This window comes from Sminthopsis crassicaudata, chromosome 4, assembly GCF_048593235.1.
Source record: "Sminthopsis crassicaudata isolate SCR6 chromosome 4, ASM4859323v1, whole genome shotgun sequence".
Lineage (NCBI taxonomy): Eukaryota > Metazoa > Chordata > Mammalia > Dasyuromorphia > Dasyuridae > Sminthopsis > Sminthopsis crassicaudata.
The window spans coordinates 273,006,312-273,023,265 of NC_133620.1; the positions used below are offsets into that span (position 1 = coordinate 273,006,312).

Consider the following 16,954-nt stretch of genomic DNA (forward strand, 5'->3'; position numbering starts at 1 on the left):
AACAAAACAAAAAAAGCCATTTTATTGAAAATTAAATCCAAACATCAAATTAATATTACAATCATGAGAAAAATGCCAAACAATTCAATTTACAATTGCAACATACAATACAAATAGTCCCTTTGAAGTTAAAAGTAAACTCATCCACAATCGTGATCTGTGGCACAAAGCAGAATTTGTACAATATGTGCACGGAAAGCGCAATAGCAATTGGGGAAAAAAATAAAAATAAAAAAGCATGTATTTACACATAATGCTACAAATATTTTTGTTCCATCAGCAACCAAGAATGGTAAAGCATATCCAAAAAATGGAATTTCATTCATAATACCTAAAAAAAAATTACTGTAAAGTATGGTTTTGGCTGATATAATTAAACATACTGCACTAACAAGCAAACAGTTATCTGTAAACATGAAGTAAACAAATATCTAAAAATTCTCACAAAGAAAAATGTTAAAACGAAGTGAATTATATTTAAAAATAACAAATTCAAGGTTCAGAAGACTGGTCTTTTTGTTGATAGTTTTCTTGAATGTTGTCGGTGTAATTATTGCTTTTGAGAATGTTTTGTGGTCAGTCTAGATTCTGGAACGGGCCTTAATAATCGAGATGGGAATGAACTCTTGTGAACCAGCGCATCCATCACTTCTCACTTTTGTGGGGTCTCTAACGGCTTACGTTTCTCTGCACAGAAGTTTTAAAGGGTGCTGGCCTGATGCAGACAACTAAAGAGCAAATAATAGTTGATCTGTTGAAAGTCTACAGGGACTAGTTAGATGACATTCTGTCAGTTTATGAGAAGAATTGTGGCACCTGTTTTGGATCTGTGACATAGGTAAGATCTGTGAGACAACAGGACATCCGGAGATTGATGTGGGCTAAGCTTTGTTGGTCACTCTATAAACTCTGCCAACATTTCTGCTGCCTATAGGACCGTGCTGGTTTAGCCCTGAGGAAAACACATCTCCTTCAAGCCTGTTCTATTGGAATGGTACTTGGTTTGATGAGATTAAACAGATAGGAAATCTTTTTCCCCCTTTTCCTTGAAAATGAAAATCAAGTACTGATCACCCAATGCAAATTCATGGTCCTGTCAAAAAAAAAAAAAAAAAAAAAAAAAAGATGCATATGCACTAAAGCAGGGAAAAGAGGCTTAAAAAAAAAAGGCAGAATATGTCTAAGAAGTGGGAATTATTTTTCTCCCCCCTCTAAAAAACAAAAAGAAAAAAAAAAGAAATGAAGTGCTTGAATTTTACCAAAGGAAAAAAAAACTTTTTAAAGTGTTTCTGGGTTGCTGCCTGCAGCCACTATAACAACATTTCAACACAAAAGCATCCCTAAAAAAATCACTTAATATGTGTACAGTAATCTTTAAAAAGCCCTTTTCTGCATAAAAAATAACGTACAAATATAGTACCTTTTTTTTTTTAATTAAATAGGCTACAGCTGGCACTGGCAGTAACATTTTCCTCTCGATTAATTAACATTGAAATGTGTAACCAGACACTGGCTTTTTTAAGTGCTGCTGAAACCAACACACATACTTTACACTTACAAATAATGGGCAGTGGCGTGCTTCAAGCTGCCACAAACCAACAATAAATAGTATCAATTACAGCTTCCATCTTTAAAGGAAAACTTAAGAAATAGGAAAGTAGCTTATACATCTAAGCATACTTGTTATACAACCTTTAGAAGGCAAAGATTTTCCCCCCTCCATTTTCTTTAGGAGCTAGGTTGAATGGTAGGAACATAAATGTGACCATCACCCACAGGCCCCATTGCCACTCAGCCTAGGTAGGAATCAGAAGCCCACAAAACGAGTTTCTGCCCTATCTGGGAGAACATGAATGTTTCTGGAGGCTGGGGGCAATACTGGGGGAGAAAGGGATTTTTGGGGATATATTTTGCTGGGGGAAAAGGCGGGTTCAAAATTTAAATTTGGGTCTCTCTCTGGTAATAATATTAAACATATCCTGCAGTTTTGGCTAAGAATAGACCTGATGTCATTATATGACGTGACCTCACATTATTGTAAAGACTGAAGGCTTTTTGACTGTAGGGGTGGTAAAAGTGCATCCCAAAGGGCAGGTACAGCCTGAATTCCTCTCCAGTGTCGCCCCTAAACACCTTGATTTACCCTTTATATGAAGAACTACAATTTCAAAGACAGCAGGTCCTAACATGCTGTGTTCCCTCTCAGTCCAACTACCTGCTGAGACTTGTAAGCAGGCAACCTTCCCACTTAGGACAAAAGATGGCCGAGATCCACTCCTTTAAATGTAAATGCAGTGGCAGGTGGCCAGAGGGGCTCTGGGCAGAGTATTCTGGGTCTCCCCCCATTTCAGGATTGGTAAAGCTGATTGATTAAGAAACCCAGGTGCAATTTGGCTTCCCTGGACTGTGGTGTATCCTGGTAGAGGCCTTTATCCACACATGTGGCTTTAAGGTGACTTGCATCTTCAGTATGAAGCTTGGAGATTGGAGTTTTGCTAAACTCTGAAACCACAGAACATTTTTTTTCCCTGCAGTTCAATGATTTACTTGTGCTTGTCTCTTTAATGTGACAAGAATCATTTCCAGTTGAAAGAAGTTAAGAAACCACATCACTCCAGCATTTCATGCTGATGAAGGGCGACATAAGTGATAAAGCTAAAAGGTTGTTTTTTCACTCCCTAATCTTTATTGCTTAAAAAGGCAAACTGTGTTGAAGGTAACCAAAGATCTAATTGAATTAAACACAACACTTCCTTCATACATCACAAAAATATGCTACATCCAAAATACTTGGGGATGAAAGCATTTTAAAAATCACATTATGCCTGGACAAACTGAAATTGCTTAGCAATGTTTCAGGTATGGCTATAGCCTACTGAAGAAATTTTGTTATTTAATAAAAAGCACTTTTAGAGACCGAAGTCAACATAGCAATACACTAAGAAATGGGTCCAAATGTTATTAAATAATTATAAATATTTCTTTAAAGTTATATGACCATCCACGTCAGCAAGAAACCTCAGATTTTACACATATTCATAATTTAAAAAAAAAAAAAGAAAACAAATAATAACACACAATGAAACACAAATACTATCTATACCCTTATGGCTATAAGAAGATATTGCCATTTTCATTTTTTTGCATAAAAAATGGAAAGAATTTGATTGCAGGCATGGGGGTTCTTTCTGGTTAACTAGAAAAAGGCCAAAAAAACCCATTAACATTATCTATTCCAACTGATACCACGAAGAGTAATTTTTTTGATGTAGAAAAAAAAATATGAACCCAAAAAATTCAATTATTAATCTGCAGCAAGTTAAAGAGAAGTTTGCAACATCTATTAGGAACAGTCTAGAGTTGAATGGAAGCTCTCATTCTATCTATTTCGTTTGTGTGCATCTACACCAACTTTGTAAGTCGGTTTGGAAAATGCACTGGCCGGATCCACTGGTCCAATACCTCCTATGGCCTTCACCACACATGGAGGGATTGTGAAGCTTCAAGCACACAGAGGGAGCTGCATTGCCCTTCTTCCTCCTAATACCTGGAGTCCACCTCTCTGAATTGGCACAAGAACAGATGATTCGTGACAGTCCAAGCAACAGCAACCCCCAAAACCCAACCACCACCTTTTGGTTTGTCGGTGGGTATGCAAAAGTACATTTTTAAATAGAAAGAAAAAAGGGTAGCTGTTTCCAAAGCAAAGAATATGCTAGGATTCACATAATCTGAAACTCAACTACGGAGGCTACTGCTCGGCCTTTTTCCTCCCAGTATCACGTAGCCTTGTAACCGTTATAAACAACATGACTCAGTGAGTGAAAACTTGGAAAAAACAGGCACTTTGTAGATAGCGTAGATACATATACACACATACACGTCATCTATGTTTATGTTATGCATCTATACATATATGCACACACTTGCCCCGGCATATGTATAGACACACACACGAGTGCACATACATGACAGGTTGCATTAATGTGTGTGCACAGTAATGCAGTACATGTATACCACACATGTGAACACATGTGTGCAGTGAGTGTGTATTGCCACATACATGTGTGCATATGTGTGTATGTATGTATATGTTTGGTTTTGGTATTTTGGTTTGTTTTTTTTTGTTTGTTTGTTTTTTGTTTTGTTGGGGCTGGGGGGCTCGCAGGTGCTTGGGCCACTGCCGGAGAAATTTCAATAAGGCCGCCAAACAGATTCATCCATTCTGCCACTAGAATTCAAAACAGTTGGAGAACTGCTGTGGCTTCCATCAGCGTCAACGCCATCATTCTGGTTGGGCAAGTTGGGATTTAATAGCGTGCTGCCATTCGAGGTGGTGGTGCAAGGCGGAAGCATTCTGGAGGGAGAGCGGTCTCCCCCTGGCACCATGGGAAACTGGTATGATCCTGATGAAGTGCCATAGTAGAGATATGGAGTGCTGCTGGTCTGGAATGGTCCACTTTGGTTTTGGGAGGAGCCAGGGTAGGGTGGTGGCAAGTAGGTGTGGTAGTGAGTGGTTGCTGACATACCGAGGGACATGCCTGAGGTGACGGGCGGTGTGTAAGTAAAGGTGGCTGGATAGTGCATTCGTGGGTTGGAGAAGCGGCTCTCAGTGAGGGATGAAATACTTGTGAACTGCCTGGGGTCTGAAAAAGGGCCCAGTTCTGAAGCACCTAAAAATTGTAACAAAAGATGGGGGAAAAATCTGTAAATATCAATTAAAATAATTTTTAAATTTTTTTAAGAAAAAAAAAAAAACGATATAACGAGTTTCCCCAAAAGGAATCGTGATTCACAAATACATCTTCAAAAGAAAAGGTCACTTTTCAGTCTTACAGCATTTATCAATAAGCTCTGTTCATCTCCCAGAGAAGCCCAAAGTACTTTTAGAACAACCACAAAAATCCGTAAGTCATGTTACAAGGACAAAACTCCAACACTGTATTCTGGGGCTTTGTTCATCTTCCTCTTTCTGGTTACATTTCAGAGTTTCATTGAACTCCAGAAACAGTTAAATGTTTGCTAACAAAAAGCCCATCGTTTCCTGCATATAGTACAGAAATGAATGTGAATAAGTCCAACATTTGTCATTTTGTTATTAAAGAAAACATGACAACAGGGCCTCTAAACTGAACCATGCTGAAATGAAATTTCCCAATACGGTCCTCTCATCCTTAGTTGACACTTAGTAGTTGTTTGGTGTGGGTTTTTTTAAGCTATTCTTCTCATTTTAAGGTAAATGTAATGTTAAAAAAAGTTGTGCTAGATCTCCTAAGACTCCCTTTATTTATCATGGCATAGTACAGTGGTAAGAGTCAGAAAAGACCTGGGCTGAAATCTTGCCTCACACATTTACTATCCTGGATTATCACAGGTAATTCATTTAACCCCCCAACTCAGTTTCTTTATCTTTAAAGTGGGTGTTTCATAAGGATCAAATGAGATGATGTATGTAAAGTGCTTTGAAAATTTTAAAGCATCACAATGTCTGCTATTATGATTGTTATTATTTTTGTATGATTGCTATTATTTGATTTGTTATTAATCTGTAGGCCTCAGTTTCCTCACCTGAAAATGAGGGGGCTGAATTTAAATATCACTGGTTCTTACTAACTCTCATATTCTGTCATTCTAGAAAATGAATATCTAATGAGGTTGTCTAATGGATCCTTCTCAGAACTTTCCACCAAAAATGTTCCATAATAAATTGGAGAGATCAATTTGGAGGGTAAGGAGTTGAGTGTCTTTATCTCACTAAATTTCAGGCTTCTGGTTTGTAAGAGTAGGCCTGACTTGTAGTAGCTGTAACAATGGTTTCTGTGCTGTAATAGGTGTAGGAGGGAGAATCAAAAAACCCAATTTACACCTCTCATCTAAGAGACAATTCCCATTCTGCAGAAATGGCCTCACTTCATGTTAACTGGTGATCTGTATTATGTTTGTGCCCATAACCTGAAGGCACAATTTTCTCTTTAAAATTTAATGTCCTTTGACTTTTAAAGCTTCTACTCAATAAGCAGTACTGGCACCTGACAGAGTTGTAGGCCATTTCATTAAAAAATTAACATTCTGAATTTACTAAAAATGACACTAAAAATCCCAAGTTATAATCTTTAAAAATGCATGCTTGTTCTTACTTGTACTGGTTAATGCTAGTCCTCCAAATTTAAAAGTACTGGAATAAGCCCTCTTAAGTCACAAAAGCTTTAATAAACTAAAGGATTGAATGCCTCCAACTTTTTATTTAGCCTTCTGTCTGCATGCTCTATTGTTTTTAGGGACCTGAAAAGCTCTTTCTTAATTTTTAAAGGAATTGACTTTGTTATATTTATTATTATTTTATATTCTATATATTTATTTTATATTTCATTATCCTTCTAGCATAGCCTGAGAATTTCTTATTATGAGAATCAGAGTGCTTACAGAATACTGCTTTAAGATCATGTATGGGCAGCTAGTTGAAGTAATGGATAAAGTATCAGGCCTGAAATTAGGAAGAAGCCCTAGGCCTCAGACACTTACTAGCTGTGTGCCTCAGTTCCTCATCTATGAAAGGAAATGGAGAAAAAACTGGCAACTACTCCAGTATCTTTGCCACGAAAATATCAAATGGGTCCAATGAGAGCTGGACATGATTGAATAACAAAAACTCACTGAAGGCAGGCACTGTCTGGTTTTTGTACCCTAAGTACCTAGCTTAATAATTTCACACAGGAGATGCTTAATAAATATTTGTTGGATTGGACTGTTTAAAGAAAAGAACTGGGTTCTCTCACAAAATGGTGGTCCCTTGCTCTATAACTTAAATCTAGACTTCTAAAGCATAACCATCCAAAGGAGAGACTGCTAACCTGTCTTTCTCTCACATTAACCAAATCAAGGAGACCAGCAAGCAGAACCAATTAATTAATTAGCTCAGCAGCCTGCCTTTCCATATTGGTTGAGAGGAAGAAGGCCACAGGCAGAAATGAAAAGCATGAGAGTTCCAAGAGCAAAAAGAGGAAAAGAGAATTGGCCACAGTGAGAGGAGTGTCCACACTTTCCCGCCTTCGCTACCCACTCTAAGCAAAAGTACAGGCCCACAGGCCAAGGATAAAAAATGGCGGGCAGCTTCTGCAACCAGAAGCAAATGCCTTCAGGATGACAAATCAGTTCTGGCTCCGCTAAATCCCCCTGAGCTGACTCCAGATTCTCTTTCTCTGCTGGCCCTACAAGTGCCCCTTCCTTTGACACACAGCACTATGAAAAAGGGAGGTAAAAGCTGGAAGGAAAGTAGTGAATGTTCTTGGGGTGACTTGCTCAAGAATTATTAACTGATGCCCAAAGGCTGATGGGAGTATAGAGGAATTGAAGAGGATTTTGTTCATGCTGCTCCCCCTCAACTCCTTTACCCCCACGCTTATGTATAAGGTTGCACAACACAGGCAATGAATGCAAACCACAGTTGCTCTTAAGCCAAAACATTTTCATCTCAAAGTATGTAGGTGAACTGAACTTGTAGCTGGCTCAGCCTAGAGTTTTAGACAAACTCCTTCTGCGTACATCAAGTTCAATGCTTAGATCACATAAGAGAAGCAAGAACAACATTAGCAATTTAAAACAGAATGAAGTCACATTCATAATGTCAATGTCTTCCCCACTGGGCCACAGAGTTCACACAAGATAGACTGTTTAAAGCAGAGAATACTCCTCTTGTGTTTGTATTTAAAATACTGTAGTAATAATTAAAATTCCATGTGGTTTCATTTATTTTGATGCAGAAGCCTCATTAAAGCTCCATACTTGGGACTTTGCCAGTAAGTTCCAAGATGGTTTTAAATTCACATTTCCCCCCCTTCTTTTCCTCCCCCACTTCTTTTACCTGTTACTATTTTGCTGATTTTTTTTACAGCCCATCACATGCCAGGGTCACTATGCCTTCTGCTTTATGGATGCCAGCTAATGCCAGTTGACATTCATTTTTCAATTAATGAGCTCTGGTTGTGGTTTATGGAAAACAATGCAACAAATTTCCGCCAGGTTTACGGCACTTTGGCCAATCACTTCCAGTTATTACAGACTGTAATGTCCCGAGGATTAACTCCTTCTGGGCACAGCAACTTGATGTGGACTTTAAAAGGATTATGGGATAATTTTATAACTTACAAACAATGCAATTTGCTGGAATTTGCTTAGTCATTTTAACTTATTGGTACGTTACCAAAGAAATGTTTCTTAAACTTCTGCATATGTCTTCTGTGTGAGGAAGTTTTAACAACTTTCCAAAGTGCAACCTGAGATCATTTAAAATAATCTGTTGCAGGGGAAAAATCCAACCCTTGAGGTGCACAGTATGCTTTAAAACAAAAATGCAAAGGCTTTCTGAGCCTTCCGTTTATTTATGATAATTACCACAGAAGCAGATACTTTAATTACATTTTCCTTTATTGAATACGTCTGTCTCTGTACTTCCAAATCACTGTGTTTTTCATCTGAACTCCCAGACTTCAGTCGCCCCCTCCCCTTTTTTGGGATACTTGGCTACTATATCGTGACTCATTCAGTCTTTCCTCATGTCCCTAAACCTTTGGAGTTGTTTTGTTGTTGGTTTTGTTTTTTGGAATTTTTTTTAAAGTTGCTAGAAATTTAATTTACCATCACATCAGCTAAAGTAAAAAAAGAATGTTTTCCACTTACTTAACAAAAGCCCCTAAGAAGAAGACCCTGGAGGTCCTAATGAGTGCTATGTCACCAATGCCCCCTTTATGGCTTCCTAAACCAAAACTCTGGTAAGCTTGAGGATATGACCAAGAATCTCAACAGAGGCAGACTTGGAGCATGCTGCTTATCCAGCAAGTCATAATTCATAACAATAACTAACAAGAACTCATCCTGGGAGATTCCTTTGGTTTAACCAGTGGAAGGCCTGGAGTCAGGAAGATCTGGCTTTATAAACTGCTTCTGATGCACACTGACTGAATTACTACAACTGCTAGGCCCTTTCCCTTTCAGATTGTCTTTCCTTCTGCTGCCTCTATCTTGTATAAACCTACATATTTACTAAAGAACAGGACTGTTTTTTGCCTTTCTCTGTATTCTCCATACTTAGAGCAATGCTGGGCATACAGTAAGAGCTCAATTAGTGCTTTGATGACTGATTGACCTTAAAGCTTCTTGGTGCCCCAGGCACTTTTTTTAAGACTTTGAAGATGAGGTACCTATTTGCATCAGTTGAGAGAAATTCCTCACTCTTCCACCTGAAGAAGTATATTTTAAAGTTTGCTTTCATCATAATAACACTATGATTAAGCATGCAAGCATTGTATAATTTCCCTAGGGATACTTTCAAAGTAGCAAAAGCATCCCATACAAGTAGATTCCTCCATCACTGTTTCCCTCAAAGGCTTTCCTTCATACACAACCAGCAGCAAAGCCTTTCTGGAAAACAGGAGGGTTCAGGTGTTTGGGGGTACCACAGAAGAATTTTTTCTTTTCAAAGGCTAGTTGGCAATATTATAAAGAACAGTTGATGTTAGTTACAAAGGGCATTTAGCTAGTATACAAAGGACAGTTGATGTCATTTAAAAAGAATTAGTGGGGTTTTGTTCAAATGGCATTTAATTTGTTCTATTCTCTTCCTGAATGGTTATGCTTTTTTAAATCTGTTGCCTTATGCTACTGTTTACCTAAATAGAATTCATTGATTTGAACTTTTCCAGTTCCTAAGAGATGGGGAGCTCATGAAATTCTCTGAAGCCACATTCTATGCTAATGAGCTAACTCTGGTCTGCCTGGGCTAGGTAAGTTCTTAGGAGGGTCTGACATTTTCTAAAGCTAGCTGACTTCACAGAAGCCTATTATTCCCCAGTTGTCATAGGCTCCAGCAAACAGATGCTTTTCCGAGTCCTCCTCAATCTTGGTGCTTTCCCTCTGAGAATATCCTTCCAATTTATTCCACATATACCTTGTTTGTAAATAGTTGTTTTAATGTTGTGTCCTCCATTAAACTGTGAGCAAAAACTATCTTGGTTTTTCTATTTGTATCATTCTCAGTGCTTAGTATAGAGTTGGGGCTTAATGTTTTGGATTTTGTCCTCCCCCGTTCTATTCTAATCCATTAGAAGCAACAGGTAGGAGGTAGTACAGAGGGAGAGAGTAAAGAAAGTTCAAGGGAAGCAATGATGGAGAATCTCTGAGCTCCAACATTATTTGCTGTCTATGACAATCACTTTTGAATTCACCATTTTTGGGGGTTTGTTTGTTTGTTTTTATTACAGATATGACCTAAGCAGATATATAATCAGGGGTGGGATTGTGTTTTGTACTTTTTTGCCTTTTCTAAGGTGACCTGGAACAGGATTAGCCACATTAAGAGGCTCTCAATAAAAAAGAATTGTAGAGTGGAAAAAGGAAAGGAGAGCTCTAGAATGAAAATACTGTTGGTTTCCAGTGAGTAGCAGGAGTGGGGAAGTCAGTTTAGTGTTTATATGACCACTTCTCATCACTAACACTTTATCATTCTTCTCAACCCCTAATCAATGGGATACAAGGTATATGTATATACATGTACATATGTACATACATATACTTTATCATTCTCCTTCTCAACCCCAATCAATGGGATACAATGTATATGTATATACATGTACATATGTACATACACACACTTTATCATTCTCCTCAACCCCTAATCAATGGGATACAATGTATATGTATATACATGTACATATGTACATACACACACTTTATCATTCTCCTCAACCCCTAATCAATGGGATACAATGTATATGTATATACATGTACATTCGTACATGTGCACACATGTTTTATTAAGAAGGAGGAAAACTAAGACCCCCCCTGAAAATCTCTCCTTTCCTGATAAGTTACAGAAATTGTTGTATCCTTTACCTCCATGAGGTGCTAACTTTAAGGCTTTATTGGGATCTTTTAAGTGGCAGGAGTTAATGGATGAACTAAACTAAATGAAGCCTGAACACTTTATATTAACCTCTTCATGGTAATTGTTATTTCACATAAAGAACCAGCCAATGAAGCAAGAGATCAGGGTTCAAATGCTGCCTCTGACTCATCAGGGCTGTGTGACTATGGGCAAGTCACTTAAGCAGCTCTCTAAGTTGCAGAGAAGGTACCAACCTGTATTAGTGGAAGGCATTTCTTTATCCAAGAATTCCCTGTGCCAGTTGAAATGACAGTCCAGGCATTATCCTTATTAGAGTATTGACACTATTTAAACATCAATTGCAATGAGACATACCCAGGACTTTTCTACCGGAAGAAAAAATAATGATCCTTTGCACTTCCAACAGTATTGGAGGTTTTTAAACATTTGCTAATATATTTTGTTTAATCACTTCCCAAAAAATATCACTAATTTCTCTACAAAGTTTAATATACTCTTCCCCCAAATAATCAACCTGTTGTTAACAGAAAAGGAGTGTCCTTTAATTTTGATAATGTGATATTGCTAATTAACCTTGTGTTTTAGTTAGGAATTTGTTGCCCCTAGGTATTGACTTCATTATTTCTATAATAATCTGGCTCTCTTTTCTTCGCCTAATACACCAGTCTCTACCCCACGGCTTTTCACAGAACCACTACTGAATTTTGGAAAGAGGTGAAGAATTTTAGACATTATCTGGTCCAATCTCCTTGTATTACAAGTGAGGCCCAGATAAGAGGAAGTGCTTGCTCAAGATCACAGGGCTAGTGACTAGAAGAACTAGAAAATACAACTTTTGATTGCTGATTCAGTCCTTTTTCCTATCACCCCATCTAACACTGACTCTAGTTTCTGTGGCATTGGGATGAAGCAAATACTAGTATATATGTTACAAAATTCTTAGTAAGGGCTACTAAACAGCATCTACGGGGTTCTGTCCTGTTGGTTACTTCAAAAGTTCAGTTTACAAAAGTACATTAAGAAAAGGTAGAAAAATCCTTCCATTCAAATGTCATGAGGAAAGTCCTTGGTGAAACATGGTGCTAATAAATGTGACATAATTATTATTCAAATCTTTTGACCACTTAAAACCAAAGTATTCTTTTCTTCTACCAAAGAACAAACCAAAGAAAAGTAACAAATACTTCAGTCAAGAAAGGAGGACTGAACAAAATACTTCTGGCACATTCCCTTTCCACCATTCCAACCAAATTTGCCATTCCTAAACACTAGGAGCCCTTCACTTAAGTAAGGGAAGTCTCTCTACACCATCAATCACAAAGACAATGTAGAAATTCATCATGGAAATTTTGCTCATGTTGTATGTTTCCTATGTCCAGCAAAGAAGGGAAAACATTATAGACAAGGATAATAGACATGAGTCAAGTTATAGATGAGAATAAGCATGGTATAGATTGGTCTTTTCACTAAATTTTCCTATTTTTCCTCACTATTACTAAAAAGATTACAATACCAAGAAGGTAAACTAATCAATAAACATTTATTAAGTGCTCTCTAGATACCAGACCATTTTCTAAGGGTATAAGCACAAACATGAGACAATTCTTACCCACAAAGAGCTTATTTGAATTAGGTATCTTCCTCCTCTAACATGCTACACCTACCATTATCAATGAATTAGGATCTTTTATGATATATTTAATTCTAAGCCATCTCATAGCACACATCTTAAGAAATATAAGAGATAACAAAAATAAAATGTTTATTTGACATTTTAAAGTTTGCAAAGCACTTATCACATGTTACCTCATTTGAGGCTCATAACAACCTAATGAAGTTGGTATCTCACTGTTATTTCCATTTTATAGCAAAAACCTTCCCTGATATCCCCCAGTAACTCCCTATCCAAGTTGCCTTGTATTTCATCTGTATATATTCTAAATATAATTATATATATATATATATATATATATATATATATATATATATATATATATATATATATAGTTTTTCTCAGTAGAATATAACTCTTTGAGGACACAGACCTCACCATTTGTCTTTGTATCCCCAATCAACTGAACGAGTATTTATTATTAGGTGCCAGGCATTGTGCTAAATTGTGAGAATATAAAGAAAAGTTGGAAAAACCCAGTCCTTGTTCTCAAGAAGTTCACAGTTTATTGGAAGAAATGATATGCAAACAGCAATGTACAGACAGAAAGATGAAAATGAAAATAATCTCATAGAAAATGTACTAAGACTAAAGAAAGACTTCTTTAAGCAAATGAAAATTTAGCACTTAGCATGGCTACTTGGCAGAGAACCAGTACTTAATAAATCTTTGATCACTGATCTATTGATAAGGAAATTGAAGCTCAAAGAGGTTAAATGATTTGGCCAATGATACACAACTATTAAGTGTCAAAGTTTGGTTATCCTGTGCTACACCTGAGGATATCCTTAACAAAAAAGACGAACCACCAAAAGGACAGTTTTGAACCAATTACTAAAGCAAACAAAAGTAATGAAAACTTGGATTAGCAGACCCTGCATTTTTTTCAAAAGAGAAAAAAATCTGCCTCAACTATCCAGTATAAATATTTGTTTCCAGTGCCGTCATGAATTGTACTTTTCCACTGCTTACTCGCAAATTCTGAAAGACCATCTGATCCTACAGTTAAGAAAGTATGCTAGACTAGGGGAAAGGAAAAAAAAACCCTTGGCAATTTTCACTAACTCCAACCTTTCCTTAAACCCACCCAAACTTTTTCTGAGGATCCTGTTGGAATAGTATATTTCCTTTTTGAGGAGAAAAAGGGAGGGATAGGGTCAGTTGGGTACGTGGGGTGTAGAGAAAGAAAGACAGGGAGGGGGGTGGCAGAAGAAAAAAGTGAGTAACCCTCTCTGGTCCTTGATTAAGAACTTTTAAAAAGCTGGGAAGGGTCGATAGTCTTTGAAACCAGATCCACTATAGGACGGAAGCCAGCACCCAGGACACCGTGTCTTTCAGGGGAGGCCACACACGGTGCCACTGCAGTCATATGACTGCTCTGTCACATCCTGAAGTCATTTCCAGTCCATGCACAAGTTTGTCCTCCCGTTCAGAGAGGATCGGATATATTGGGAACGCACATATGGAAGCACTTTCAGGGAATCAGTTTCCATGAAATTCATAATGAGCCAAGTGGCTTCAGATGTGGTTGCGTTCCTCAGATTAGCCAAACGAAAGAAAAAAAAAAAAAAAAAAGAAAGAAAGAAAGAAAGGGAAAAAAGAAAAGGAAAAGAAAAAGAAAGAAAAAGGGGGAGAGACAAATCTACCCTTTCAGACCTTATTTATGTTTCAGAAAAATTAAAAACCACTAATGACTTATGGCTACCAAAATGCAAAACATTAGAGACAGACAGAAAAAGAGAAACAGAAAGAAAGAGAGATATAAAGAAATAGAGACAGACAGAAAAACAAAGACAGACAGAAGGACAGATAGATGAAGTAAATGAGTCTTTTCTAAAAATAGCAGCTTTAATATCAGTAATCTTATCATAAATCAGGAGGAGGCCTTCCTGTCACAGCATCTGCCTACAATGCATAATTAACTCTTTCTGAAGTCCTCTTAGGAAAAAAAAAAAAAAAGATGAGAGGAAGCAAAAAGTAGACCAGAGGAACTGGAAGATAGAGAACTGACTCTAATTTGATAACATGTGTGGTCCATTAAGATTGTTTTCAAAATTGCGACTTAATGATAAATTGTTGCTAGAGTAAATCTCTCAAAGAGGGCTGAATTCAGACAAGACAGCCTGAGATTTTCCTGCGGCCTGTGCTGGTTGTAAACGGGGCCTGTATTAAATGCTGAAATTTATGAGCTGGTAGAGACACTAGAGATGGCACAACAAAGTCTGGCTGATAAGAAGGTGTGCATGGACACGGTTTCAACAGTAGTTTTTAAAGGACAAGACTTAACCTGAACACCACGTGCAGAATTGTCTTGACTTATAGGGATACAGAGATGATGGGGGCTGAAAGAAAGTGGAAAAGGGAAATACGATTGGTCATTGCTTAGAAAAAAAGCATTGCACAAAGGGCGAAGAACTGGCTTCAGAGTCCTACCTTGGACAAAGCACTTAACATTTCGTTTCCCTGATGACTCTATGACTATAATGTCAGAAGGGTTGCTGAGAAGGAGTTTCTTCACTGGGAGTTCTTTATACCAATAAAATCACAGGGCAGGACTAAACAACAAGAATTAATTAAGAATCAAGAATTACTTAATCAACACAACTCTGAATCACAGGACCACAGGACATTAAGTCTGGAAGAACTCTGAGAATTAATTAGTCCAATTCTTTTTATTTAATGATAAAGATGTCTGCAGTCCAGGGAAGTGACTTACCTAAGATCACATAGCAGGTCAGAGATTTCCAATCACTTAATGCTTATAACCTATTTAATCCTGCTAGAGGAAATTGTTGCTAATAAAAACAACCAGAGATAATATCTCATGCCCTGATTGCACATAAGAGTTTCCAATTCATTTCAGATACATCTCATTTAATTCACAGAATATCATAAGGTAGACTAATGGGATGCTATTCTTCCCAATTTATAGATCATAGCATTATAGATTTAGTGCTGCAGAGGAAACTGAAGAACCCAGAATTTAAGAGATTTGGTTAAGGTCAAGTTAAATAACTGTTAAGAGCACAGTAGGGACTAGAATTCAAATTTTCTGTCTCCTAATCAGAATTTTTCACTATAACATAATAGGGTTTAGTAGGCTATATTGTGATCTTGAGCATTTAATTGTGGAGTTTTGATCCTAACTTTGCCATTAATTTTCTGATTCACTGAGAGTAAGACTGTACTCCTCAATCTGTCTCATCTTTTGAATAATATTAATCCTATGGGAAAATTCTAAGGAGGTAATAAAATCATTTGGCTTATAAAAAATGTTTCAATGGGTTTCCACTGATCCAGTGTGAACTAGTAAAGCCAATGTATGGGCAGATAGATGACAAAGTAGGTAGAGTGCCAGACATAGATTCAGAAAGACTCATCTCCATGAGTTCAAATCTAGCCACAGACACTAATTAACTATGTGACCCCAGGCAAGTTACTTACTCCTGTTTGCCTCAGTTTCTTCATCTAGTAAATGAGTAGGAGAAAGAAATGGCAAACCATTCCAAAATATCTGTCAAGAAAACTCCAAATGTGGCCACAAAGAGTCAAACATTAAAAGAACTAGATAAAAAAGCCAATAAAGAAATTGGAAGAGAATCAGAACCAGGTGATTTTAAGTCATTCTCTATATTTATATAAAATTCAGCCCTTCTATGAAAGAAAGCTACTGTATACCATGGCCTACAAAGAGCCAAAACTTCTTGGCTCCAAAAAGATGTCTTGTTAAGATAGGAAGGGAAATTTAAGATAACATATGATTTTTAAAAATTCAGCACTGCCTTGGAATACATTTAAAATTTCTTCAATTAACAAACATTTAATTTTTTCTTCCCTTTCTTTTCTCCCTTGGAAAAAAAAGAAATGAAAAACAAAACTTTCATAACAAATTTGCATTTTTGTTTTGTTTTTCAGACATTTCAGTCATGTACAACTCTGTGATTCCATGGCAAAAATACTGGGATGGTTTGCCCCATTCTAATTAATTTTACAGATGAGAAAACTGAGGCAAAAATGGCTGACTCCCACAGCTAGTAAATAAGGTGACAATGTGGGGTAGCTAGGTGGTGCAGTGGATAGAGCACCAGCCCTGAATTCAGGAGGACCCAAGTTCAAATGTGGCCTCAGACACTTAACACTTCCTAGCTGTGTGACCCTGGGCAAGTCACTTAACCCCAGCCTGGGGAGGGGGGGGAAATAAGGTGACAATGCTAGATAAGTCTTGGTCATACACACACATAAATACACACATATATACATACACATTCTGGCTTCCTTATGTGGGGATAATAATACTCTTTGTTTGGGAATAATTCAATTATAATAAAATATCCTGGTCTAGAATAAGGCAGATACACTAGGGAGGCTCAAAGGAAAGGAGA

General features: G+C 37.3%; 1 protein-coding gene across 1 annotated transcript in view; it reads right to left on the reverse strand.

Moving 5' to 3' along the window:
• RUNX2 (RUNX family transcription factor 2) overlaps nucleotides 1–16,954 on the reverse strand; it is a 256,627-nt gene that overhangs the window by 7 nt on the left and 239,666 nt on the right. The window contains exon 7 of the mRNA XM_074310757.1: nucleotides 1–4,673. This exon is cut by the window's left edge and continues 7 nt beyond it. Coding sequence (XP_074166858.1) covers nucleotides 4,195–4,673 — 479 coding nt within the window. The 3' untranslated portion in view covers nucleotides 1–4,194. The remainder of the gene's footprint in view (nucleotides 4,674–16,954) is intronic.